This window comes from Hyperoodon ampullatus (assembly GCF_949752795.1).
Source record: "Hyperoodon ampullatus genome assembly, chromosome: 1".
In the NCBI taxonomy this organism is placed as follows: Eukaryota; Metazoa; Chordata; class Mammalia; order Artiodactyla; family Ziphiidae; genus Hyperoodon; species Hyperoodon ampullatus.
In genome coordinates, this window is record NC_136914.1 from 32,020,245 (window position 1) to 32,047,093 (window position 26,849).

A 26,849-nucleotide genomic window follows, 5' to 3' on the forward strand; every position below is an offset into this window, starting at 1 on the left:
AGTGAAACAATTATGATAAACTATATACATAAGGTGATTCCAAATAGCTTATTTTCCTTGTGTAATTTTTGCCTCTTTTCCTTGCTGGAAATGTAAACTCTATGAAAGCAAAAAATCCCACAGAACAACAAACAACTGAAAACCTGGCATGTATGTCTGTATGCTTTAGGCCTAGAATAGTGCTTGAGACATAGTAGATGTTCAATAAACAAATAAGGGCTAGAAGGCTGATGAATTATGTGATTGTATAATGCATGCATATAAAAATAGTCATAGCAAAACCTTTCCAGGATATGCATATATGTTAGTCACAAGGCTGAGAACTTTAAACGCATGTTTAACAAAGTTTGTTTTGGAAAGTACAGTATTGCCCACACTTTACAGAGGATGAAAGTGAGGTTTGAAAAGGTTATATAACTTGTCCAATGTTACAAAGCTAAGAAGTAGTAGGATCAGAATTCAAAAGGTCTGTTGGGTTCTAGAGTCTGAACTCTAACCATAAGCTCTACTCCTTAAATTTCTAAAAACAATTTACTTTTTCAGGTGGGAAAGAAAGGGATGGGAAAATACCAGATGTAAATATACAAATAACAGGGGCTTCCCTGGTGGCGCAGTGGTTGAGAGCCCGCCTGCTGATGCAGGGGACGCGGGTTCGTGCCCCAGTCTGGGAAGATCCCACGTGCCGTGGAGCGGCTGGGCCCGTGAGCCATGGCCGCTGAGCCTGTGCATCCGGAGCCTGTGCTCCGCAACGGGAGAGGCCACAGCGGTGAGAGGCCCACGTACCGCAAAAAAAAAAAAAAAAAAAAAAAAAAAAAATATATATATATATATATATATATATATATATACAAATAACAGAACTGGTTACTAGGGTAGGAGATTGTAGATGAGTGCTGTTTCTAGGCTAGACATTTTTTTATGTTTGTTTATTTGTTTTTTGTATTGAAGTAGAGTGGATTACAATATTTTATTAGTTTCAGGTACAACATAGTGATTCAATATTTCTGTAGTTTTACATTCCATTTAAAGTTATTAAAATCACAGATATATTTTCCTGTACTGTATATCTTTGTTGTTTATTTGTTTTATACACAGTAGTTTGTGACTCTTAATCCTATAGCCTGTATCTCACCCCTCCCCACTTCCCTCTCCCCACTGGTAACCACTAGTTTTTTTTACCTGTATCTGTGAATCTGTTTCTGTTTTGTTTCTGTGTTCCACATATAAGTGATGTAACATAGAATATTTGTCTTTCGCTGTCTGCCTTATTTCACTAAGCATCATACTCTCTAGGTCCATCCATGTTGTTGCAAATGGCAAAATTTCCTTCTTTTTTATGGCTGAGTAATATTCCATTGTGTACATATACCATATCTTCTTTATCCATTCATCTGTTGATGAACACATAGGTTGCTTCCATATCTTGGCTATTGTAAATAGTGCTGCAGTGAACATTGGGGTGCATGTGTCTTTTAGAATTAGTGTTTTTGTTTTCTTTGGAATATACCCAGAAGTGGAGTTGCTGGGTCATATAGTAGCTCTGTTTTTAGCTTTTTAAGGAAACTCCGTACTGTTCTCCATAGTGGCTGCACCGATTTACAGTCCCACCAACTGTGGAGGAGGGTTCCCTTTTCTGTACATCCTCACCAACATTTGTTATTTGTAGTCTTTTTGATGTTGGCCATTCTGACAGGTGTGAGTTGATATCTCACTGTGGTTTGATTTGCATTTCTCTGAAAATTAGCAAGGTTGAACATCTCTTCATGACCTGTTGGCTGTGTGTAAGTCTTCTTTGGAAAAATGTCTATTCAGGTCTTCTGCCCAGTTTTTAAGGGATCTTTGTTTTTTTTGATATTGAGTTGTATGAGCTATTTATATATGTTGGATATTTACCCCTTGTCAAACATATAATTGGCAAGTATTTTCTCCTATGTAGTAGGTTGTCTTTCCATTTAGTTTATGGTTTCCTTTGCTGTGTAAAACTTTTACGTTTAATTAGGTCCCATTTGTTTATTTTTGCTTTTATTTCTTTTGCCTTAGAAGACAGATTTTTAAAATATTGCTACAATTTATGTCAAAGAGTGTTCTGCCTGTGTTCTTTTCTAGGAGTTTTATGGTTTCAGGTCTTACATTTAGGTCTTTAATGCATTTTGAGTTTACTTTTGTACATGATGTAAGGAAATTTCTAATCTCATTCTTTTACATGTAGCTGTCTAGTTTTCCCAGCACCAGTTATTGAAGAGACTGTCTTTTCTCCATTGTATTTTCTTGCCTCCTTTGCTGTAGATTAATTGACCAAAGGTGTGTGGGTTTATTTCTGGGCTCTCTATTCTGTTCCATTGATATATGTGTCTGTTTTTGTGCCAGTACCATGCTGTTTTGATCACTGTAGCTTTGCAGTATTGTCTGAAGTCAGGGGGCATGATTCCTTCAGCTCCCTTCTTTTTTTTCTCAGGATTGCTTCGGCAATTTGGGGTCTTTCATGGTTTCATATGAATTTTAGGATTATTTGTTCTAGTTTGGTGAAAAGTGTCATGGGTATTTTGATAGAGATTGCATTAAATCTGTAGATGACTTTGGGTAGTATGGCCATTTTAACAATATTAATTCTTCCAATCCAAGAGCATGGTATATCTTTCCATTTCTTTGTATAATTTCCAAATTCCTTCATCAATGTTTTATAGTTTTCAGCAAATAGGTCTTTTACCTCCTTTTTTAAGTTTATTCCTAGATATTTTATTCTTTTTTATATGATTGTAAATGTGATTGTTTGCTTAATTTCTCTTTCTGAGAGTTCATTTTCAGTGTATAGAAAAGCAACAGATATCTGTATATTAATCTTATATCCTGCAACTTTACTGAATTCATTTATTAGCTCCAGTAGTTTTTTTGGTGGAGACTTTAGTGTTTCCTATATATAGTATCATGTCATCTTTTAGCTATACATTTTAATGTTATTCCACATTTCCTAAAATGAGTAGATTTACTCTTAATTACTTTTAAAATATGAAACAAATGTTTCTAAAGGGAAGGAAAAACAGCACAGAAGTTAACTGTTTCAATTGTTTATGTGCATAATTTCCTCATTTCTCTGAGGGCCTTGTGTACTGAGGAAACTGGCACTTTGTCTGTCTTGTGTATTGATTTGTGTTGTTGCATTTCAGTATTTTTCAGCTCCCTTTGAATACTTCCCAGCCTTGAGAATGCAAAGTGCTAGCTGTGTATCAGTTTGTTCCAAAGACACTGAGTGATAGAGCCTCTTGGTGTTGACAGTTAGAAGTCTGAAGTGCCCATATCTTTGAAAGCTGTGTTGTGTCTCTTACATTTATTTGGTTACACTGGTTTATGTGTGTCTCCCACTATATGATGGCCTGTTTTTACCTAGAATTTATTATTATTTTTTAAAAATTGGCATAGTATTTGGAGCATATACATTTAACATTATATTTATCTAATACCTAAGAAGATAATTGGGTCCCAGCAGCCCCAAATCATTTCGTACAGTAAAAGGAAATAAAAAGGAGAGAGATAACAATTAAGTTCTTTATATATGGCTCATGTTTCTTTGTCTATTTTTCTTTCAACTGTACATCAGTGACTGTGGCCTATTTTCCACAATCTAAAGGACTTGCTACTGGCCCTGGCCTAAATTGCAAGGCTAAAAGGAGAAAGATTTTTCTTTTGAACAAAACTGGAATGTAGGTGATTAGAATGAGTAAGTGAATGTTATTAATATTATTAAGGTCATTGTAACACCACGTTCAGGAGTAGTTAGAGGAGTGACTGTCCTTGCATTAAAGACCAGAGATTAGAGCTCTACATGAAGACAAATAAGCAAGGTGGGAAAATAAAAGTCTTTAACAAAAAACAGTTATAGATTGAGAACCTCTCAGGTCATTTGAAAGAGCTTTAAAAATCCCTGTGATGTGTCTTGACATTCCAGCCATAGTTTCAGAGGATTCAAATGCCCAGGCCTGTTAAGAATGAGTTAAATGGGATTTTTCAGACCTTTGTGACTTAGTGGTTTTTTTTTTTTTCCCAAGAGATCATTCTGAGTTTTAAGTTACAAGAAAAGCTGCTCTTCATCATCTTTCAGTGACTTTATTTGACAGACATGGAGCTTGAGAGGGATGCTTTGGCTTTAAGCTTACAGTGTCATTTAATGTACAGTTCACCAATGAAATTTCTAAACTATCAAGAATGAGACAAAAACATTCGAATGACAGATGTTTTTGAAAAATATTCTATGCACAGGAAGTTGAAGAAATGACATTTGCTTAAATACACTTTGTGAGGTTTTATGTGAATAAATGACCCATTACCAGGAGTGCTGTTGTTTCTATCAGAAAAAAAAAAAAACCCAAAAAACCCCTCTTGCTTCCTTTTTCTTTCTTTGGAGATTATAGTGACTGGTGTGAAACATACAATTTCACTTTTAAATTTGCAACTTCTAAAAATTCTTTTTCTTCCTGACATCATAATATGGCCTCAGAAAATCAGACAGTTGTTATAACAAATAGAGAGCCACTCCACTCAGACACTGAATAGATAATTATAAATGTCTGGATTCTTTCCTTTTTCATGGTGGCTGCTTTTAGATGTGGAATAAAACCACATTAACCAGAGGACGTTGTTATTGGTGGTTAGTGGCCTGTTACTGCCACATCTATAAAGTATCTTGTTTAAAAAAATCTTCTCTTTCCTTGTCTAACAATAACTTTCCATCTTATAAGACTCCTATCAGGAAGCATCACTGAGGTATAAAAACAGTAAATATTCAGAAGGGAAAGTGATCATAAATGTCATCTAATCAAACTTTCACATGTGACAGATGAGAGTGTGAAACTGTGAAAGACTGAATGACATCCAAGAGTACACACTGAGTCAGTAACATTCTAAAAGTGTGTTTTTTTGTGTTTTTGGATTCTATAGATGGCCGCCCATGTCCTTTCATTCTCTGGGACTCATCTTTATCTCCAACGAGTAATGAGACCCACTCTTCTGTTAAGCTCACCTGGGGAACTTATCAGCAGTTGCTGAAACAGAAGTGCTGGCAGAATGGCCGCGTACCCAAACCTGAATGGGGCTGCACTGAAATACATCACCACGAATGGTCCAAGATGGCTCTCTTTGATTTTTTGTTACAGGTAAGTTCAATCAAGTAAGTGGTTATCTGAGACTGATGCAGAGTTACAGAAGTCTGCCACTAAGGAATTTTCTGTACCTTGGGTTTTTATAAGCCAGAGTTTAAGTTCTATAAAGCTGTATCTGGCAAGCCCGGTGTTCTATAAGGTTGTATTTGGCAAGCCTGGTACCACATCACGAGATGTTATATCCTTTTGGGAAATATTCAGAAATGTCCCTTGGCCCTCATATTAATTTCTGAATAAGTAATTCTTCAGTATTTTACTCATGGAATAGTCATACCCGTCATAGATACAATTTACTGAGATAACCCATCAACAGCTCTTCAAGATAGAGAGTCTTACCCCACTTGGGAGGTAAGTAAACCAAAGTTTTTTGAGGTTAAGTAACTCACCCAAGTTCTCACAACTACTAAAATCTGGGGCTTGGAATCCTGGGATCTGTTGACAGTAAAAGTGTCTTTTTTCTATTATTCCACACTGTTTCAATGGTCACTTGGCCACATACCTTACAGCCACCATTTCCCCTGTTTTTTTCCAGTAATTCTTTGTAAATATGTCATTAAGATTAGACATTGGAGAATAATAAATATTGGCCATCTACATAACTGAGTGACTTGATGTTTTATAGGTTTTTTAATAACTCTTACCTCCGTGTGATGTAGATCTCATGACTCTCCCTACCCCCTCATTCCAATTCCTGCCTTCCCCTTCTTCCACCTTAGAAAAACTGGTTTTCTGTTTTTGTATTGTTAAGTAGTATATTTGTGGCAATTTAGGACTACCTTCCTACAAAAACGTAGGAAGAAAACCAGTTTAGTGCAGGTTAGGGTTTAGGAACTTCGAGAAGAAGAGATGATCTCTGGTGTCTCTGCCTCAGAGCCACCAGTGGGAACTGAGCCGAGAGCAGGCCACTTGGTTTGGCAAGGAGTCACCGAATATTGATGAAAAGGGCAGCGGCGAGACTCAGGCTGGGCTCCGTATATGTATACCCTCATTATTCCATTTAATTAGCACACTATCTCTCTGAGGTAAGTACCCTCTCTCCATTGTACAGGTAGGGCAACTAAGGCATAAAGAAGTTCCTGTCAAGAACTGTGAAGGGTCTGAGGTCTTGCCCTGCTTGAAAGTTAACAAGTTAACCAGCCATAGATGCTAGCAGAAGGCAAAAGCCTCCCGGGTCAGCGACAAATGACTTCATCACTCACGTTCCTCTGCCCTCAGGTCCCACTGGGGCGATGTGGAGTCGCCCCACTGAACGCTACACCCAGTGGGGTTTTGTACTTTTTTTTTTTTTTTTTTTTTTTTTTTTTTTTTTTGCGGTATGTGGGCCTCTCACTGTTGTGGCCTCTCCCGTTGCGGAGCACAGGCTCCGGACACGCAGGCCCAATGGCCATGGCTCACGGGCCAAGCCGCTCCGCGGCATGTGGGATCCCCCCAGACCGGGGCACAAACCCGCGTCCCCTGCATCGGCAGGCGGACCCTCAACCACTGCGCCACCAGGGAAGCCCGGGTTTTGTACTTTTTGAGGAAACCTCCAGTCTTATAAGAGGCTGCTGACACAACTGCCCAACATTTGCCCCAGAAGGAGACATTATCTTTATTATCCTGGTCAGGAAACAAATCAGTCTTCCACCCCAGAGGGAGACACACTTTGTATCTTCCAAGGCTGTTTGCTATACTGACATCCTTGAAGAGATAGTGCAGAAGAAAACTTGATATGAGATGTGCAGAAATGCCATGGAGAACTGTTTCTCAAGAGTTAACTCTCTTGTTTGGTGTTACTTAGCTAGTAAGTTCCCAAATAGAGATTTTAGCAAGTTTGGCTAACTGTATTTTTCATATTTTTAACTATTATTACATAACAACTACCAAGTTATTCTTAGTTTAATGGAAGATGTTGGTGTGATAACATGTAGTAGCAATACAGTGGAGAATGGAAGAAGGTTGCTAGGGTGAAGTAGGTAAGGGTATTCACTATGGGGAGTGGTCAGTATAGATGTTGAAGGTCCTGGGGATGATGACTATGGTAGGGGGTGGGGGAGGGAGAGGAGATTCATGAACTTCGTGGTGAAGTCTACGAGAAGGGATAGACCTTGAGGTTTGCAGCTGATGAACAGAAGAGCTAACCGATAATGATTAGATGGCAAACCCTGTTAGAAGTTGTCTCTGGTGACATTTGTTTTAATTTTGGAACCTTCAGCTAAATCTCAACCTACCATCTGTCTTTATCATGCTGCTTTCTGTTAAGGGGAGCTCCAACCATCGTTCAACCAATGAAGATATATTTGTGTGACATCTGCTGTGCATTAAACCATAGAAAACCACCGCAGGGGCAGCGAAGTAATATGAGATGGTTATCCCCACTGCTGCACGCCAAGTTTGGTTTTTAAAACATTACTTAGTTAGGAGACTATACTGTATAAAGCAAAAATATAGATCAATGTAAGGATGGCTGGCCGAAAATAATATAAGTTCTTACTGTTATGCAGTCAAAAGAAGAAGAAACTTTTGCCATAAAATAGTGAAGGAGAAAGTTCGAGTGGGATCGTAGGCTGGGAATGATAAAGAGGTTGGGGAAACCATAAGAAAGAACATGGGATTGGCAATGTTCCTATGATACTTAGTGCATCCTAAATACAGGCATACCTCAGAGAGATTTTGGGTTTGGTGTCAGACCACTACAACAAAGCCAATATCACAATAAAGTGAATCACACAAATTTTTAGGTCTCCCAGTGCATATAAAAGTTATGTTTATAGTATATTATAGTATATTATAATCTCTTAAGGGTGCAATAGAGGGAGGAGTCTTTCTCATCCCCCATAATTCATGAGGATAAGACATTTGCAAGACTTTAACCTGGAACCATCCAAGATAAGACACCAAGATTGGAGTTCCCAGTTTTGGCTCTGGTTAAAGCACTGAATCTAAAAGTCAGAAGTTAGTTTGACTGTTAAGAGTTCATTTGGTCACTGTTTACAAAAGTAGATCAAACTATATATACAAGGGTGGCATCTGTGAGAATGGATTTACATTTTTGACTCATCCAGCATTTATTTGTCCCAAAGTCACAGACAAAGGCTAATTTTCTCTAGATGTTGCAGTGTTTCACAATTCTACCAGTAATGTGCGAGAGTGTCTGCTTCCCTCTCTCTTACCAACTTTGGGAAGTGGAAAACTAATAAATGTTTTTGCTGATTTTATGGAGGATAATGGGGTCTTGTATATATTTCCAGGTCCTTCATTACAAGTGAGGTTGAGGATAACATATTTTCATACATTGATTAATTGTGTTTTTTTCCTGTGAATTGCTTGTTCAAATCATTAATGTTTTTATTGCATTCCATAACTTTTTTCTTATTGATTTATAAAAACATTTTTATGTGATGAAAGTTAGCCATTATCCAACCCTAAATGTCTCAAATAATTTTTCTTACTTTGTTGTTTTTCTTTTGACTTTTTAAAAAATTTATTTATTTTTGGCCGCCTTGGATCTTCGTTGCTGTGCACAGGCTTTCCCTCTAGTTGTGGTGAGCAGGGGCTACTCTACGTTGCAGTGCGTGGGATTCTCATTGCAGTGGCTTCTCTTGTTGCAGAGCACGGGCTCTAGGTGCACGGGCTTCAGTAGTTGTGGCATGTGAGCTCAGTAGTTGTGGCTCATGGGCTCTAGAGCGCAGGCTCAGTAGTTGTGGCATGTGGGCTTAGTTGCTCCACGGCATGTGGGATCTTCCCAGACCAGGGCTCGAACCCGTGTCCCCTGCATTGGCAGGTGGATTCTTAACTACTGCACCACCAGGGAAGTCCTCTTTTGACTTTTCTAATAGATTTTACTCCAGAGAAATTTTACATTTTTTGTAAGATCTTATTTTATTTATTTTTTGCCTCTTATATTTAGCATCATACAATGTTTATAGAGAGATGTTTATTGAAAATGTTTACTGAGCAAATAAATGAACAAATGAACAAGCTTAGGCCATTTTTCATGAATACCATAATAAATAGTTATTTTTTATACAATAATGCTTCTCATCAATTACACTGAAATTTTTATTTTAAAGTCAAATATATGCCTTATTTAAATGGTGTTTGGGAATATGTTGGATTATACTCGGTGGATTTTGTGAGCAGTCTTAGAAAAGTTATGCCTGAAGCAAACTGAAATCACTTGCTCTGATGCTACAGCAAGGGCAAGGGAATACAGAACGCAGTTGTTAATTTTCTGTACACAACATTCTTTCTGTTTCACCCAGTTAACAAATCGACATTCCCAAAGGCTATGGCATTTTACTGGGTCTGTTAAATATGATAGAGGCACAAGTAACCTTTTATTCTTGAAGCGTGGGTATCTGAACTGAGTGGATAAAAATTCTCCCCCATTAGGATGACAAAGGGTAGTATTCTAGAGAGCATTTGAGTTTCCAAGATTTGGTCAAATTCCTTTCAAAAGATTAAATAAAATAACAGAAGAAGATTTAGGAGGTATAAAACTTGCTTTTTGACCTCAGATATAGTCTGTATAACAGTTAGAAACTGAGATTCTGGAACCAGCCTGCTAAGTTTGAATTCCAACTGCCAATAACTAATTTTTGAACATTGAGAAGCTACTTAACCTCTCTTTGCCTTGGTTTCCTCATCTGAAAATAGGAATAATAATATTGTTTTTATAGAGGGCTATTTGAGGATTCAGTACTTCTATACACATAAAGGATTTAGGATAACGCCTGTTACACAAGAGGTGTTCAGTGAGCATTTCATATTAGTTAAGAAATTGATCATCCAGAAATAATAGTAGAGGTAAATATAGATATAAGAATTAAGTAAAATATTTTATCATTATTTTTACTTATTAAATTATAAGTTATTCCCAAGCCATTTCATTTTTTCTCCCGTGTAATATTTTCAAACTTACAATTAGATTTTAGCCTATTAAGTTTTAATTATTTTTGACTAGTCTGTCTTCTTTAATAAGCTATGAATTTCTCAAGGGCAAGTCCCTGCCTTATTCAACTTTGTAACCTTTCAATTAGCAGCAGTGTGTCTGAAAATGTCACAGTTACTCAGGGCATTGTTTTTTTTTGATCAAAGAAAACTTACCTAGTTATATCAAAATATTAAATCCAAAGTGCCAAATGAACCAAATACAAAGTGGATAGCTAGTGGGAAGCTGTTGTATAGCACAGGGAGATCAGCTTTGTGCTTTGTGACCACCTAGAGGGGTGGGATAGGGAGGGTGGGAGGGAGAAGCAAGAGGGAGGGGATACGGGGATATATGTATATGTATAGCTGATTCACTTTGTTATACTGCAGAAACTAATACAAAATTGTAATGCAATTATACTCCAATAAAGATGTGGGAAAAAAAGGGTTAAAAGTGAAAGAAATAAAAGCGTACTTGCAGTAAAGAAGTAAAGTTTTGTTAAAGGCAGATCATGAGATGTTTAGAAAATGAAAAATCAACTGAATGGAAAATATTTAATTTTTTTTCTATTTAATAAAGTTCTCCCTGTATTTATATTTTTTGTTTATTTGATGGGAAATTAAAGGGTATTTCCATAGAGAGGGACCAACAGAGAGGTGACTTGGGAGTTGTTTACAGAAACTAACACTACATTGTAAAGCAACTATACTCCAATAAAGATGAAAAAAAATTCTACAAGTTTTCAGTTCACTAAATTCATAGAGAAATGGCATAGAATAGCATTTATAGAAAACAGACTTGGGTTCGAATCTCAGCTTCTGAAATAGACAGCTCTGTAACCTTGGACAAGTTTATAATGTCTCAGAGCTTTAATTTCTTTATTATATGAAAACAAAAATGATTTTACTTCTCTTGGAGATTTGTTCTGAGAATACCACGAATTATTGCACATGAAGTACTTGTCCTGGTATCTGGCTGTCAAGGGCTGAATGTTTGTTCCTCTCCAAATTCTGTGTGATTCTGAACCCCCAAGGTGTTAGTGTTAGGAGGTGGTGCCTTTGGTAGTTGAGGAGGTCCTGAGGACAGAGCCCCACGAATAGGATTGGTGATTTTAGGAGAGAAGCCCAACTGGGCCCCCCAGTCCCTTCTGTCACGGGAGACCCAGTGAGGAGTCGGCAGTGTGCAGCCCCGAAGAGGGCCATCACCAGAACCCGAACACACTGGCACCCTGATCTCAGACTTTCAGCCTCCCGAACTGTGAGAAATACATATTTGTTGTTTATAAATTTGTGGTAACCGCTCAAGGGACTAAGACACTGACGGAGAGCAAGTAGTCAATAGACCAGCATCGTTATTGTCTAGAACCACCCTGTTTGTAAGAATCTGAATTTACTGTAAGTATATATATGTATATATAGCTATGATTTCCTGAATTTCTGAATACTGCAAGGCTTTAGTGGTAGGGACCATGTAAGTCTGTCTTTGAATTTTCTACAGCATAGAGCTGCCCATGGTAGCCTTTGGTGCTGTAGGAAACCATGAGGGCGTGGAAGGCAGTTTCCATGGACTTACCATCCCGGTCAAGTTGGGGTGAAGGGTATTTTTTGCATAGATGGGGGAATTGCAGACAATACCTTCTTCTGTGTTTGTTAACTGCAGGGTCCTCAGCTGACAGAATTTGAGAAGCTAGCTGGGATTTTATTCTCAGATTCTGTTCCGTGAGGTCTCCTCATCAAGACATATAAAACATACCAAAGAACAGCAATGAACCTAACAAATATCATGTTTCCAACTTCCAGAATTATCCTGTCAACTTCCTGTGCATATTTGCTTTAAGAATTTCCTTTAGAGATAGAAATACATTAAAGTCAGTTAAGCTCCCTTCGACCATGTCTTCATGTTCCTTCCTGCACTTTCTCCCTGAGCTGGTCACTGTCATGAGATTAGTATACACCTTTTCAGCCAATTTAAAAATTATTTTACACACATAATAAGTGGATATCTGTGTATGTGTTTTTTAATTACATTCTGTAAATGCAGTTGACTACATGCATTTTCCTGTGACTTGTCATTGCCATCTTTTAAAAATTGCTCCTACTTTTAACAATTAGAGAGAGGCAGGGTCCAGCCAGTCTGTAGCTTTAAGATGCCGGAAATGGGGGGTGGGAGGTGGAGATTAGAGGGGCTTCTATTCTGGAGAGTATAGGTCTGCAAGGCAGCAGCCAAGAAATTTCCCCAGGATTGGAATTGGAGTCTTAATGCGACAAATACCACATTAGTGCTTTTGGACTCTTTAACATTATATGAAAGGCTTTGTTTGGCTTCATAGGTGTTGTATTTAAATAATTTGCTTTACAACCATCTGTTCTATTTTTCCTATGAGCATATGTTAGTACTTTTCATTTTACTTTATAAACAAATCTAGGAATTATAAGCATACAGGATACTGCTTACAGGGTTCAATTAAATTCAACAAACTTGGACTGAGGGATTTCTGTGTTCTAGCTAGAGAATTCCCACCCAATCTGTGGGCCTCAGGCATCATTTCAGATTTTGTGTCTTGAATCTGACACAATGTCATCTCCAGGCCTGGGAACTATTGTTCTCTCATTTCTCAGTGTGATTCTTTCCCAGAAAAGATGGCCCCCTTTGTTGATTCACACACCCAGTTCCATCTAGGAAGTTGGTAAAGTCTCCTCCTGCAGAAATAGACCTGTTAGATCATCCCTCCCACTAAGAAGTTAGGCCATCTCAAAACCTCGTGGAGATTAGGAAACCAGCACTATTTCAAAAGGCAAATAGTTTCACTTTTTATGGCCCTTACACGGAATGTACTTCTGCTGCTAAAAATTCTCTACAAGAACATGACAGGATGGAGAAAGTAAATACAAAGGCCCTGACCTTTGTCAGTCTGTCTTTTGGGCTTCGACATCTTTTCTCTGGTGGAGACGTCTTAGAGACCACATATTCTCACTCCACAGAATTTAAGCTATTTATTTGATTTTTCAAGGATGCAACTTTGAAGATAAAGAGCTGCCACACCAACCCTAGTCCGTGACAGAGGTGTAGCTTACTGGCAACGTGGCCTCTACAGCAGGAAGGTATTTCTCTGGATCCTGGCCCACTTCCTGTTAAGGGTTCTCTGTGTCTCAAAGCATCTCCTTCCTGGGAAGAAGCACAGAGTTGCTCAGACGTCTGCTTCCAACTTCAAAGCCTTTAGAATTTTATGTATCCTTTCCACCTACTGTCTAGCATTTATTCTCAGAGCTTTCTGGCATGGATTATGCTAAAGCCTCATTTGTGTAAAATGTGGGCTGGTTGACATAGGTCTTTGCTCTTGTATCTGTCGGAATCAAAGGAGAAATGTCTGGTCAAATACATTATATTCATAAACTTCATATTGCCAAGTGACAACCAACTGAGCATTTCTGGGTCAATTCTAATGTAATTGTTAATCAAAGCACAGTCTATTTTCCTCAATTACAGGTCATTTTTGCTTATTTCAACCCTTGCCATGGAATTTTTAGGCTGTGCTGAAATTGATTAATGCATGGTCAGTACACATCAATCCTAAATCTTGTTGTATCCATAGCTGGGCTGGAGAGATCAGGGATTAGAGGAAGCCTGTGTGATTCCATAAATAATCTTTTGAGACTCAAAGATTGTTTAATGCACTGTTTGAGCTAGCTTTTGGGATTGGCTTCGCCACTGATCCTATGCCATGGAAACACAGACAGTTTGAAACCATCCTTGACTGCTGTTTTCCAGGAAAACAGGAGGTCTAAGCATTGAATCTAGATAAATCTGCCAGGAGGTAAATAAGGAAACAGTGGAAAAAGCAAACCAACAGTATTGCCATGTCAACAATGAGAGGGCAAGCAACTATTTATCTGGCTCAATATATATATTTTTTGTATGTAATTATTTTTAAAAGATTCATGGTTTGTTTTGCCCAAGGAAGTAGACTCAGAGAGGTTTAAGGGAGAGCTGGTCCATAAACATTCTATTAGTGCCAGGCTCTTCCCAACCATATTCAAAATGTTTATGGACACAGATAACTAAAGATAAATGGGACTTTTCACATTTGTTACTGATTGTGGTCATATTGAATGGGAATGTTTGGGGTGATGGCTTTTCTGTGGCCCTTTCAGGGGGGTCTGTGAGGTCACAAAACTCAGAGTTTTTGCTTTTTTTTTTTTTTTTTTTTTTTTACAATATTTACAAAATTTGCAATCATGGGTGAATCTGTTGGTGCCTTGGGATGAATCGAAGCTGGCACCAGACTCTACCAAGAGTTGTTCTCCTTTCGTGGCCAATGGACCCCTGTGAAAAGGCACATGGAATGAATGCCTGATGCGCTTAAGAAAGTCCTTGATGAAGCAATTAAAAACTGTTAATGTTCTTAAATCTCTACCTGTAAGTGTACATCTTTTTAATATTTTGGGTGAGCAAGTGGAAAGTGTATATAAAACACTTCTATTGCTTCCCACAGTGCAGTGGTTTTCTTGAGGAAAACTGCCTATACAATTGTTTGAATCAGGAGCTCAACTCATTGCTGTTTTTTCTGTTAATACCATTTTAACTTGCAAGAACAATTCCATTTCTCTTATTATTTTTTTAGAGATACAGCAATTTCTTGTAAAAATATGTTATGTTAATATGTAATTGGTGTATCTGTGTTATTTTTAAATGAGTTAATATGTAACTATTCAATATTGTTCAGTTTTAATTTCTATATGATAAATAACCCACATAAAGGAGGATTTTGGGGGGCTTCAATACTTTTAAGAGTGCCAAAAGGTTCTGAAATAAAAAAGTTTGAGAACTATGGCTCTAGGGTAACTTTTCTGAAATAAACTCACTTTTGCCTGTATAGTCTCTGGTAACTTCAGCATTATGACGTTTCTGTAATTCTAAGATTCTTTGATTTTGATTTTAACACTCTGAGCTTTTTACAAGACACTGGATCAGGAAAACATGGAGATCTGGCCTGATTAGAGGTCTTTTAGTAATTAGCTATCTGCATTAGACAGATTTCAGTAGGAACTGGCGTTCATTCCTTCATTTTTTCCAACAGACATTTATTGAGTATTTTCATTGTGCAAATCATGGTGTTGGTTGATGTGGAAGATACACAGTGAATCATACCTAGAGGCATTCGATTGGAATCTCTGTGAAAGCAGGAATCTTGTCTTCTCCATGATGGGAGGCAGTGTGGAAAAGGCAGAAGTTAGTAGAAATCCACATCATTCTCTAGCTGTGTCACCTTGGACAGGTTACTTAGCCTCTCTGAGCCTTTTCTTTATTTGTAATGTGATACCTAACCTTTTGGTTTATTTTGATAATTAGTAACTGCATGATATAAAATGCTGTTGCAGTATCCTGGGATTTCATATCTAAGCTACATAAACGGCTTTACTTTATAGCTATTTGCCAACCCAGGGAGCATAGAAACAAATACATTTTCAAACAGGAAATTCTATACATATGTGTAAAAATAATCTTTTTTTAAAAAAGTCTAATTTAGTAAAGCAGAATTTGTTTATTTATTTTCTCTTTTTTTCTTCTAGTTTTATTGAGGTATAATTGACAAATATAATGCATATACATAAGTGTACAATGGGGTGATTTGATTTACATATACGTTGTGAAATCTTTACTACAGTCAAGCTAATTAACACCTCCATCACCTCACAAAGTTACCGTGTGTGTGTGTGTGTGTGTGTGTGTGTGTGTGTGTGGTGAGAATGTGTAAGATCTACTCTGTTAGCAAATTTTAAGTGTACAATACAGTATTATTAAATATAGTCTGATCCTAAGAACTTATTCATCTTCTAACTGAAAGTTTGTTCTCTTTGACCAGCATCTTCCATCTTCCCGACTCCCCAGCCCCTGGCAATCTACATTCTACTCTCAAGCAGCATTTATTTTTAAAGAACCAGAAAATAATCAGTCTATCTTTCTTATAAAGAGAGCTGATTTCCATAAAAAATAAGTTTCAATAACTTTGGGGTATGTTACATTAGGTTGTGTTAATCATTGTTAAAGAAAAACTATTCTATGGTGCTTGTTAAAGATGGTAAATCCGCCTTTGTTCAGGACCATCGCAATCCCGCACTGCAGTGGGATAGTACAGTGGGGAGAGAGATGGGGCTGAACCCAGAATACAGCAGTGCAGGTGGGAACTTATAGCCAGGGGGCAGAGAAGGGGTCATGGGGTGAAAAATGGCTAAGAGCAAACATCCGGGGGAAGGGGAGTTCCAGGTAAAGTGGCCTAACCAGATTCTTGCTAAAGACAGGTACTCAGACAGCACCTTTGGGATGGTGGAAGCTGAGGACCCAGGTTAGGTATTGAGCTTGATAAGGTAGCTGTAAGGGTGAGGGCTTCTGGTTAAACTGACTTTGCAGGGTTCTTGCTGAAACTTGATTTTATAAGGAAGTGTGTGAAAAGCCTAGGAGAAAGTTCAGGGGCCTGACTTTTGTCAAGCAAAGAATCTTTGTCACCATAATCAGAATTGTGTTTTAGTATAGTCATTTAGTTTATCTTTATTCATTTTTGTCACTATCCTTATAATAAAATACTACATAATAGAGGAAAATAAAACAGATAGAAATTCCATAAGAATGCTAAAAATGAATACACATCAAGTCAAGCAAGGGAAAAGCTTTGAATAAACTGTTCCCTGAGATGTAAATATACATCATTTAAAAATTATTGGCAACCCTGTTTAATGTTAAATCATTAAAAATGCTGTTTCATTTCATTGAAAGAAAGTATTTTTAAGAATGTGTACTTATATTAAGGTTATTTTATTGCTGTTTTAAATATTTGCTTCATATGGATCCATTCTATAAATCAGAATTTCATAAAATATTTACTGTTTTTCTTAGTCCAAGTGCTCTTTGTAAATCTTTACAAGAAGGTGGGTGTGGCTTGGACAGGCTATTTTCATGCAGCTCTGCTTGTGCAAATTACAGAACGTGAATTTTCTTTCTCTAAAAATAGATTGTCACTTGCCTGGTGACAAGTGACTCTTTCCAGAGTCTTTCTGTGGCAGAATGATGTTTGACTTCTGGTATTTATTCAGAGGTACATGAATTCAAATATTGCATCTGTAGAAATAGATCCAAATGTATTGTAGCATTAAAAATAGTTTTACTTATATATAAAAAGACACTGTTAGTCTTTATTTATGATTCAGTAATGGGACAGAAACTGGAGAGTCTGCATAAAATTGGTATACACTGCTAGTTATTTTTAAGTGTGGAATTCTGGAGTATAGGTGGTGTAGAGCCATGACTGCTGTTTACAGAGGCCGAGGCACAGGGGAACTGATGCCCGTAGTTAGATATATGTACCGCAAACGATTTTTACTTTTCTCATCGTTCACCAGCTACTCTGCTGGTCAGATTTGCATGCATACTCATTTAAAAGGCTACCTGCTGCCATGGTAGCACAGAAGAAAAATGAAACCTATTATTTCATGAGGTGAGAGTTCCCTAGCTATACAGGTGCAGACTGGTGAGAAGGCTGCTTTTGCTTTGTTGAGCTCCCAAGGTATGGGCCTAGGTCTGTGATCACAAGTACCATAGGGGCTGGGGTGCTTGTCTGAGGTTGCCCTTCTCTGTGATCTAGTAGAGATCCACACACCCACTAGACCACAGGGATCCAAATCTGGTTCCACTGATAACATGGCAACAGTGCATTGACTGACATCAAGACAAATCCAAGTACAAGGATTTTCCAACGTGAGTTATTAGCTGGCAAGTAAGGAAGTCCATATGCTTGTGTTTCTCTTCCTAGGGTGGGGCTGACAATTCTCACTGTTTTTTTGCCTGTTTGAGATAAAGTAAGTACTGAAAGTTTTCTCTCCGTGAATTTTCTAAAAACAAATAAGGTGTCAAGTGAGATCACTGGAATTCAAAGGAATCTTCCAAAAAACTGCAAATTACAATGCTATTGTTATTTCTGTCACATGTGTGTGTTGTTTTTCAAATGCCTCTTGCATGCAGCGTGTTCCATGGACTCCCCGTGAGCTGTGAGACTCCGTGGTCCACAGTTAGTGAAACTGAACCATGTAAAGACGCCAACCAGGAGCAAACGAGGAGCACAGGCAGTGCTGCTCTTTGCTCCCTGCCCATCTTTCCCACTCAATTCACTGGATGCTGTTCTAAAAAGACCCACATCTTACTCTGCCAGAATCATTTTGTTTACTTGAGTCTTCCCAAAGAAGACAATGTTTTGGAGGAGCTTTGTAAATAGTCAAATGCAAAGTGGATGCTATCGGGAGATCGAATCTCCATGTAAAGATCGAATAATCCATGTAAAGAATTAAGTGGACAATTCCTGGCACATACCAAACACTCAGTAAATGACTGCTATTATGTTTTTCATTATTAATATTAGCAGCATGTTTAGAATATTTTTATTGCCTTTGTTCAGGCAATAAAATTAATCATTTAATTGCTTTGCTCTGAGGAAAAAGAGATAAGAAACTCCCACAGAGCCACTTTTTGAAGACACAGGTAGAAAGGGTGGGGTGCAGAAGTATGGAGAGTGATTGATTGGATTTCTGCATATTTCTACTGGGCCTTAGAGAGCTAGTCAGGGCAGCTGAGGCATCCTGGTTTGGGATCTGGGTACATAACTTGAGTCATTCTTATGATACTTTTTCTTACAGACAAAACTCACACTACCAAAAGGAAAATGGGATTTAAAAAAGAAACTTGAGAAGAAGGCAAGGTATCTAAAAATATCCCCATCAACAAAATATTTGGCAGGAACACCTGAATTTTCTGAGTATAATTTTAGTTAGGTAAACTTTGAAAAGATATATTTTCCTAAAGGAGGAAAGAGTAATTTTATAGAAAATCATCATTGGCAGGAGTCTTCAGATTCAGAAGATCAATTTTGCAAAAGATTTTCCTTGTTTTAAAGAGTAAGGAGATGCGAATTTGAACAAGTTGCAGTAATGGTGATCAACACCTAACTGCTTAACTGACAAGATTTACCCCCAAATAGGCTTCTTTGTAGGATTATTATCTAAGAACATAGACATGTAGATGGTAACTATGGTGCTTGATCATGCGACACTTAAATGAAATAATTGTTTTAATGTGTGGACTAAACAAGTACATATATTAAAACCATATCTATGGATATATAGATGTCTAGGATGTGCTTTATTGGGCCTTAAAAAGTGGGTAAACTCTCCTCAGTGTAAGTGGAAATATATTCAATATATAACTAAATTAAATGCCAAGCAAAATGGTGTTGAATTTAAGGGAGTGGATTATGGTTTTGTGGTCAAATTATTTTAGGTATATTGAATGTCAATTTGAAAGGGAGACTATAAACAGAATTCTGGGAAGAGCTAGGAACAAGATTTAAGAGCTGCTTGAGCCCTTGCTAGACAAGGTTATTAATACAAAGACATAATTTACTATAGTTGGATGCTAAGAAAAACAAAGTAAAACTCAGAGTATTTAAAGCATTGCAGTCTGATTTTCTATCTGTAGGTGTACACACACACACACCACACACACTCAACATGTGTTAACATACCCACCAGGTACATGCATAGATCTGAATAAAAGGAATGAGAAACATTTTTGGAAGAGAAGTTAAGCTGAACGCACACACCCACTTTCAATAACAAGGTCTGTGAGACTTGAAGGGCACAACAGTCTGACAGGGAAGTGGTGAAATCATCACAGACTGTTGAGTGATTCAAAATGAGATCAGACAAAACACTTTAAAAGTGCACTGTTTGAAACAGTCCAATGTTAGAAGATAGTAAAAAGATGCCCTAAGTCGGTCTATCCCACTTCTAACTTTTAATGCTTTATTTTAGTTTAAAAATAGAAAAGTATAATATTTACAGAAGTACTAAATTTAGGCCTGAACATTAAAGTGCTTATTATTTAGCAATAGCATATATGATACTCATGTCCTTGTTGTAGAAACAACAGAAATACTGCTATATGTCTTGGTCCTTTCCCGCTGCTAGAAATAAAAAATGAAGAAAGAGCTTAGGGTTCAGAGCACCATTTAAGAACTGGCTGGCAGATCTGTTGTTAAAATTTAAGTTCTATTCTAAACACACATATCCAACACAACACACACTGATTTTGTAGCCAAAATGAAAGAGGATTAAGTTTTCCCCCCTGTATATAATGTCATTATAATTGGATAAAAACATATGAAGATGATGGGAAAAGTGTAAAGAATTCTTTGAGAATTATTAGCTAATGTATATCAAAAAGAGACATTGGAAAGTGACTGGCAATATATTTTTATAGACAAGCCCTCAAAATTGGTCAGCCCACTCTCAAAAATCATCTCGAGTCCAATAAGCAAAGTTTTAAAACCCCACCCCAAAAACGGGGGACATCGGGTGAGAAGCAGCCTCCAGAAGAGTTAATTTTACATTCCCCTGACCCCCCTATGGTAACTTAAAAACTGGTGAGCACATACAATCTCTCTATATCGTTTGGTTTCTCTTATATTCAAAGGCAGTCAGGTTGCTACATAAAATAAATCAAATTGAGAAGAAAGTGCTCAGGACATTTTTCTAATAGTTTCCAACTTATACTTTTTTCATTTAACCTGCAGTCATGTGGTTGGGCATTCTTGCCCACCTTTGGGAGACTTTGAACCAGCCCTGGGAACTCATCATGCCCTGGAGTCAGCCGATGTGACATTTTTGGATAAACCACTGGTTAGGTTCATAACCCTATGGATTGGCTGCCTGGAGCCAGCTCTGCCAGAGCCCTTCCTGATCTATAGACTCTTTCTCAACCAGCAATGTATCCTCTGAACTGTGCAGGTGCTCGTGGTTCATGGGCCACCCCATCCCATGTAACTGCTTTTATATAAACCTCATAGAAAATTGGCCTATGCTAACTTCTCTTATAATTCCTGCTTCCCAAAGTGTGCTATTTGATACCAAGTCTACTTACCTGCAGAAAACAGAGAGGAGGGTACTTTGTCCAGTTCTCAAAGTTTGCTGTGGTAGTGAGACAAGATTAAACCACTTCATTTTCCTCAGGAAGTAGTGCTGGTGGAGGGGTGCTGGCCATGGGTGACATTTGCCTTGGTGCCTGGCCCACTGCTAGGGCGTAGAAGATGTTACATAAACATCTGTTGCATGAATGAATGAAGAGTTGTTTCAAAGTAGGCTCAATTTTGGTACTACTCTTTCTGCATCTGTTCCTTAGCAAGTGGCCACAGCCCCACAGGATCTGCAAAAACCCAGGAAGAAGAGAAAGGATGGGAGTTTAGTGACAAAATAATAAAAATGATACTCTGTGTTGAGCCATCTTTTGAATGTTGAGCGTATGTACAATCTTCGACTAGCCTTAAACTATTCAATGTGACGTATTGGGGGAAAATCGTGGCATTTTGAAGACAAACACAACTGTGTCTGAATCTTAAATTTGCTACTTACTAATATTTAAGTAGCAGAGCAGATTATTTAACCTCTGTGAGGCTCAGTTTTCCTTCACTGAAATGGAGAAATTACCTTTTGCCTTGGAAGCTTGTTCTGAGGTAAATCACTTCATATAGTGTGTGCGTTGTGTCTCAACAATAGCAATGACAGTTTTCTTTTTTTTTGGAGTATCTTCTAGATGCCTGGGTCAGGGCTGGTGTGTATCCAGACACTTTCATTAATCTTCCCACTAAATGCACAAGGTGAATAGTTTCATTCCCATTATGCAGATAATTAAACTGAGAGTCAGTAACGTAAAGAGATCTATACAAGGTCGCGGAGCTGAAGAGTGTGAGAGAAGAGACTTGAGTTTAAATTTATCTAACTCCTGAGCCTAGGCTTTTCTCTACCCTGATTAATAAATATTATTTCTTCCCTTGCCCAAAAGAAATGGAAATAACCCAATTCTCCCTTTCCTAGTTAATCTGTTTGCCCTCTTCTAGAGGGTAGTAGCCCTATTACCCACAATAAACACCAATAGGCCCAACTGTTCTGCTCATTCTGCTTACTTATTTAAAATCTAATTGTGGGCTCCATACATAGAGTGTTCTTGGCTATCATTACTGGATCGCACATCTTTTCAATAGATTTCTTCTCTGTTATTTCAGGTTAGACACTGCAATACTGAAATCCAGAGAGGTTAGGGGGTGCAGTAAACTTTTAGAGCCTCTGAGATAACTCAGGTTCTCTGGATGTGTCAAAGTACAATCGTTTCTCTCTTCTGTCCCGAGTAGCATCAGAGCAGAGATTGTTCTGGCCATGCATCGGTGTATGATGTCAGTGGGAAGTCTGAATATTAAGGGTGGAGATGCTTAGCTTGGATGATCTGCCTTTGGAGCTGTTAGCAGATCTGGCAATGCTTAGACCCATCGCTGAGTCAGAAGGATATGAACCTTGGACTTTAAGTGTTGCCTTTAATTAAATGAGCCTGGCCCCAATTAGATTCTAGCAAGTCAAGCTATTTAGAAAGCACTCATTCTTTGGAAATCTTCTGACTTTCCCAAGTTTTGTTTTTACTCAGCATCTTGGGTTTGTTTCTGTTTTCCCTTTTCAGATTTATAATCGCTTAGATACAAATTGCTGTGGGTTCCGACCTCGTAAGGAAGATGCCTGTGTACAGAGTGGACGGAGGCCAAAGTGTGACAACCAGGATGCCGTGGCTCTAGCCCACATTGTCCAGCGAAAGCAGGACCCAAGGCACTTGGTCTTTATAGACAACAAGGGTTTCTTTGACAGAAGCGAAGATAACTTGAACTTCAAACTGTTAGAAGGCATCAAAGAGTAAGTTTCTTGATGTAGTAACATCTGCAGGACATTACATTTCTCTTGAATAAGTAGTAAGGTCTGGAGAAGACTCACATCCTGTGTCTGATCAATTTAGCCCTTAAAGAGAATCTGGGGATGGAAGCCCAGAGAAGGGAACAAAACCCAAGGGGAACAGAATTAGGGTGCCGCCAGGTTTTACCGTCACTGACCTGTGCAACCTACAAAGGTCCTGTTATGTTTCACCTCCATCATGTTGCTTGACCCTCACTGTGAAAATCCATGTGGGTGAGGTTGGAGTCATGTGGAGGTCTGTGGAATAGGAAGCAGCAGAGCAGGGGTGAGCAGGTCACAGGGCTCCATTACCAGGGCACAGGACCGGGGAACTAACAGACGAGCTGATATTGACAAGGCAGGATGTCCAAAGGCAGAATAAACTCAGTGACTTTGATCAGCGCATGGGAAGTCAGAGCCAGTCAGCTGAGTAAGACATGGTAGTCAAGGATAATGGCTGTTTAATTCAAGTAGGAGGGTTTCTGAGCATTTGAAAATCCTTCCATTGACATAGATTATGGGGGAAAGTATCTTGAGCTTACACTCAAGAAGTATTTGGAAATATAGGAAACTAAGACACTCCATAGTGGCAGGAATCTCACTGCAGAGTCTGAGCTATTCACCCCCAACCATGGAAGTTGAGGCTACATTTCAGTGCTCCCCCTAATAAGCACACTTCATAGTCTTTGTACCTTAGTGAGAAATCAGGGTCAGTAAGAAACTGGGGTGTGTGTCTGAACTTGAAGATAGAAGGGTGCTTTAGTGAAACAGTCAACCAGCCTTTTGTGAAACTGAGTGACTGCTGGGGACACATGAGCGAGCCTAAAATTGAGGGTAGAAGCCAGGTCTTCCAAGTCCAAGTCCAGTAATTTTTCTGCAGTGACTCTTGGTGTTTCTGCTGTTCCTATTTCTGTTGTTAATAAAACTCTGAAGCATATTTCAACAATTCTTCCTAGCTCCATGAATTAGGTAATGTGGATTTTATGGTCTTTTGACACTAGAGACAATGAGAGTTTCAGGAGCCCCACTTTCATGAGTTTTTGTTGTGTCTTTTCCTGTTAATACTTATTCTTCGCATCTCTTTGTGGATTGAAGGTAGAATATGTGGATTCTCTTAGATTCTCTCTTCTAAGTGTCTAAGCTCAGGAAATTTTATGTGTAGGAAAGTTTACATACCGGAGGCATCACTTAGTGAGCTGGTATTATGGGGTCTTCTTTAAATCCCTGCATTTCCTCTTAGAATTAAGTGTATGCCTGGAGAATCCATCTATCCTATACATTCATAAAAATATGAATAACGTTTTATTTATGCTTTCAAGGAGGATTTAATCTTAAATGCATTATGAGGAGTAATGAGTTTAAAGTTAAATCTTCTTTGAATATGTAATTTACCCATTCAACAGCAAAACTGAAGACTTTGCTAACCCAGATTTATGCATAGAATATTTCTATTAATCAGTGTAATGCAAAGTCAGGTAATTTTTTTTGATTTTCCTTTATGTAAAGGATTAGTCGCTAAAGAGATCCATGGTTTTAGCAGTTTCATCTCGTACATTCTGCCACAGCTAAATTAGTTCAAGGGCCATAGAATTTATAAATCATGGATTATTAGTACTTCATAGAGCAAAAATTCTTACTTAATTAGTACTATGGTCACTCAATTATATAGGACATGTCTTTGGGGAGCTCAGAGCATCTGATTAGCATCCTTTAAGCATGTCCAGCTCTGTGGCCTTTGGTCTCTCTGCAGCATCAGAAATGCTGGAACACGTGGATTGCTGTATTCCTGCTTCCACAGCTTGCTCCACTGACTTTTGGAGAAGGTGCTTAGAGGTCTGAAACTCCTGGCAGACTGTACTCTTGAAACAAGTATATGTACTGTTTTAGTTTTTTTTTTTTTTCTGTATGCGGGCCTCTCACTGTTGTGGCTTCTCCCGTTGCGGAGCACAGGCTCCGGATGCGCAGGCTCAGCGGCTATGGCTCACGGACTCTGTTTTAGTTTTTATATGTTCTGTTTTAGCTTTTAAGGAACAACTAAGTTTACTGTTACACCCCAATATTTGTACTGTGCTTTCATCAGCATTTTAATGAAAGCTTGGAGAGAGGCCAAATTGGAGATGCAGCAAAACATTGCAGGTAATTTTGAACCAGAAATTTTACTAAGTCCTTCAGATAATGTATATGCTAGACCCCTGGCTTTATTCTTCCTAAATGAAGAGCGGAAATCGCAATGCACTCTCTTTAGATAATTCAGCAAGGATCCTTCTAAATTGACCTCAGGTTTTCCAGAGAGATGCTTCATTGTGGAATGCCCTGGGTCTCAAACTTGAGTTTTGCTAAATTTATTTGAAAACAATTTAGTATTCCGGTTTAATAGAATGTTCCCAGATTCTTAGAAATCCTGAAGTATTATCTGAACCAAGGGCAGTTCTTTATTTAATTGGGCATTTTGGAATGATTTCTTTCTTTTTACTACATACATTTTGGATTATTTCTCATTAAATTCAGTCATGCATCTTCTCCTCTAGAAGAGTACTTTACTGAAATTGTCAGCATTTTTCTTCTTATATTTCCTTGCATAAAACCCCATGTTGACACTTATAAGGTTACGATTCTACTTGACTGATTAAAGTGGTTTCTATGGGTGTAGTGGAGCTTAAGATTGAGCAAAGTATTTTTCCAGGTAATCAGAATCCATTCTAATTCCATGCCTCTCTTTGCCTACATATTATAACCTTAAGTTAGACATTGGTATTTATGTCAAGTTCTCAATGGTATAGAAAATGAAGTCCCCTTGAAACCTATTCTTCTAGTATGTAATTATTAAGAGATGTGTCAGCTTGACAGTGACAAAAAATGTTTTGATTCTCAGGGTATTATCTGATAGTGTGATTTCTGCCAGATTAATGAAGGACAGAGCCATTGGGTAAGGCATAATATCTCCAAGCAATTACGAAGAATGAAATATCATTTTCTCGTTTTAGGTTCCCTGAATCTGCAGTTTCTGTTTTGAAGAGCCAGCACTTACGGCAGAAACTCCTTCAGTCTCTGTTTCTTGATAAAGTTTTCTGGGAGAGTCAGGGAGGTAGACAAGGAATTGAGAAGCTTATCGATGTAGTTGAACAGAGAGCCAAAATCCTGCTCACCTACATCAATGCACATGGGGCCAAAGTGTTACCTATGAATGAATAGCAAAAGGTCTTGTGGCCAGAGGTCTACATATATTTATGCATTTTTGTTTTGGGGTCAAGTACACAAACCTCAAGTCCTTTTAGGGATGAGGCAGTAGTGACGAATAAACAAAGTAAATGAATTTAATCAAGTATATATGATGAGCCTGAGCACTATAAGCAGACTCTAAAAGCTTTTACAATTATACTGCGAAAAAAGGTGTACATTTCCCTTTAACACCATGACCTGTCAGTCGCAACATCTGAGCACAGAAAGGTTGCAATTATTATCCCAGCTAGTCGTGTTAAAATACCTGTCGTGTTGGTTAATAGGACAGTGTGAATCAGAGGTAGTGACTCCTTTAATGATTTGCTGCTCTGATGGGAACAGTTCTGGACGTCCTTCCGTTGCTAATTGTTAGAACATGGAGCAGTCTCAACACTACCCACAGGCAACTCTATGTTGGAAAATGGAGGCATATGATCTGCAGAAACCTCAGAGTCTACAGTAATTCTTAGGAGAAATGGTGGTTTATTTGTAAACCCCCCAGTGTATATTCTATTGTACCTATAAATGATCAGCCAGCTCTGTGATCCTGAGCTCAAGAATTGCATTTTCCATTCCTTTTTAGAAAGGTATTTGTTGCCAGTATAGAAACCATCCATATCTGAAGATTTATACGTTAGGTAGTTTTGCTCTCTCAGTTTTGCTCCAACTTACATCTAGTGGCTTAGACATTCAACAGTTATAAGGTATTTACACATGTGAAACTATACTTATAGAGTATCTTTTTGTTAAGTGGAT

The 26,849-nt window shown here is 38.1% G+C and overlaps 1 protein-coding gene across 1 annotated transcript in view; it reads left to right on the forward strand.

The window, feature by feature from the left end:
- Positions 1-26,066, forward strand: part of GASK1B (golgi associated kinase 1B) — a gene marked incomplete at both ends in the record, with an annotated part of 38,587 nt that extends 12,521 nt beyond the window's left edge. The window contains 3 exons of the mRNA XM_079713046.1: positions 4,933-5,147; positions 22,612-22,838; positions 25,859-26,066. Of these exons, the coding sequence (XP_079569172.1) occupies positions 4,933-5,147; positions 22,612-22,838; positions 25,859-26,066 (650 nt within the window). The remainder of the gene's footprint in view (positions 1-4,932; positions 5,148-22,611; positions 22,839-25,858) is intronic.
- Between the last annotated feature and the right edge of the window lie 783 nt (positions 26,067-26,849).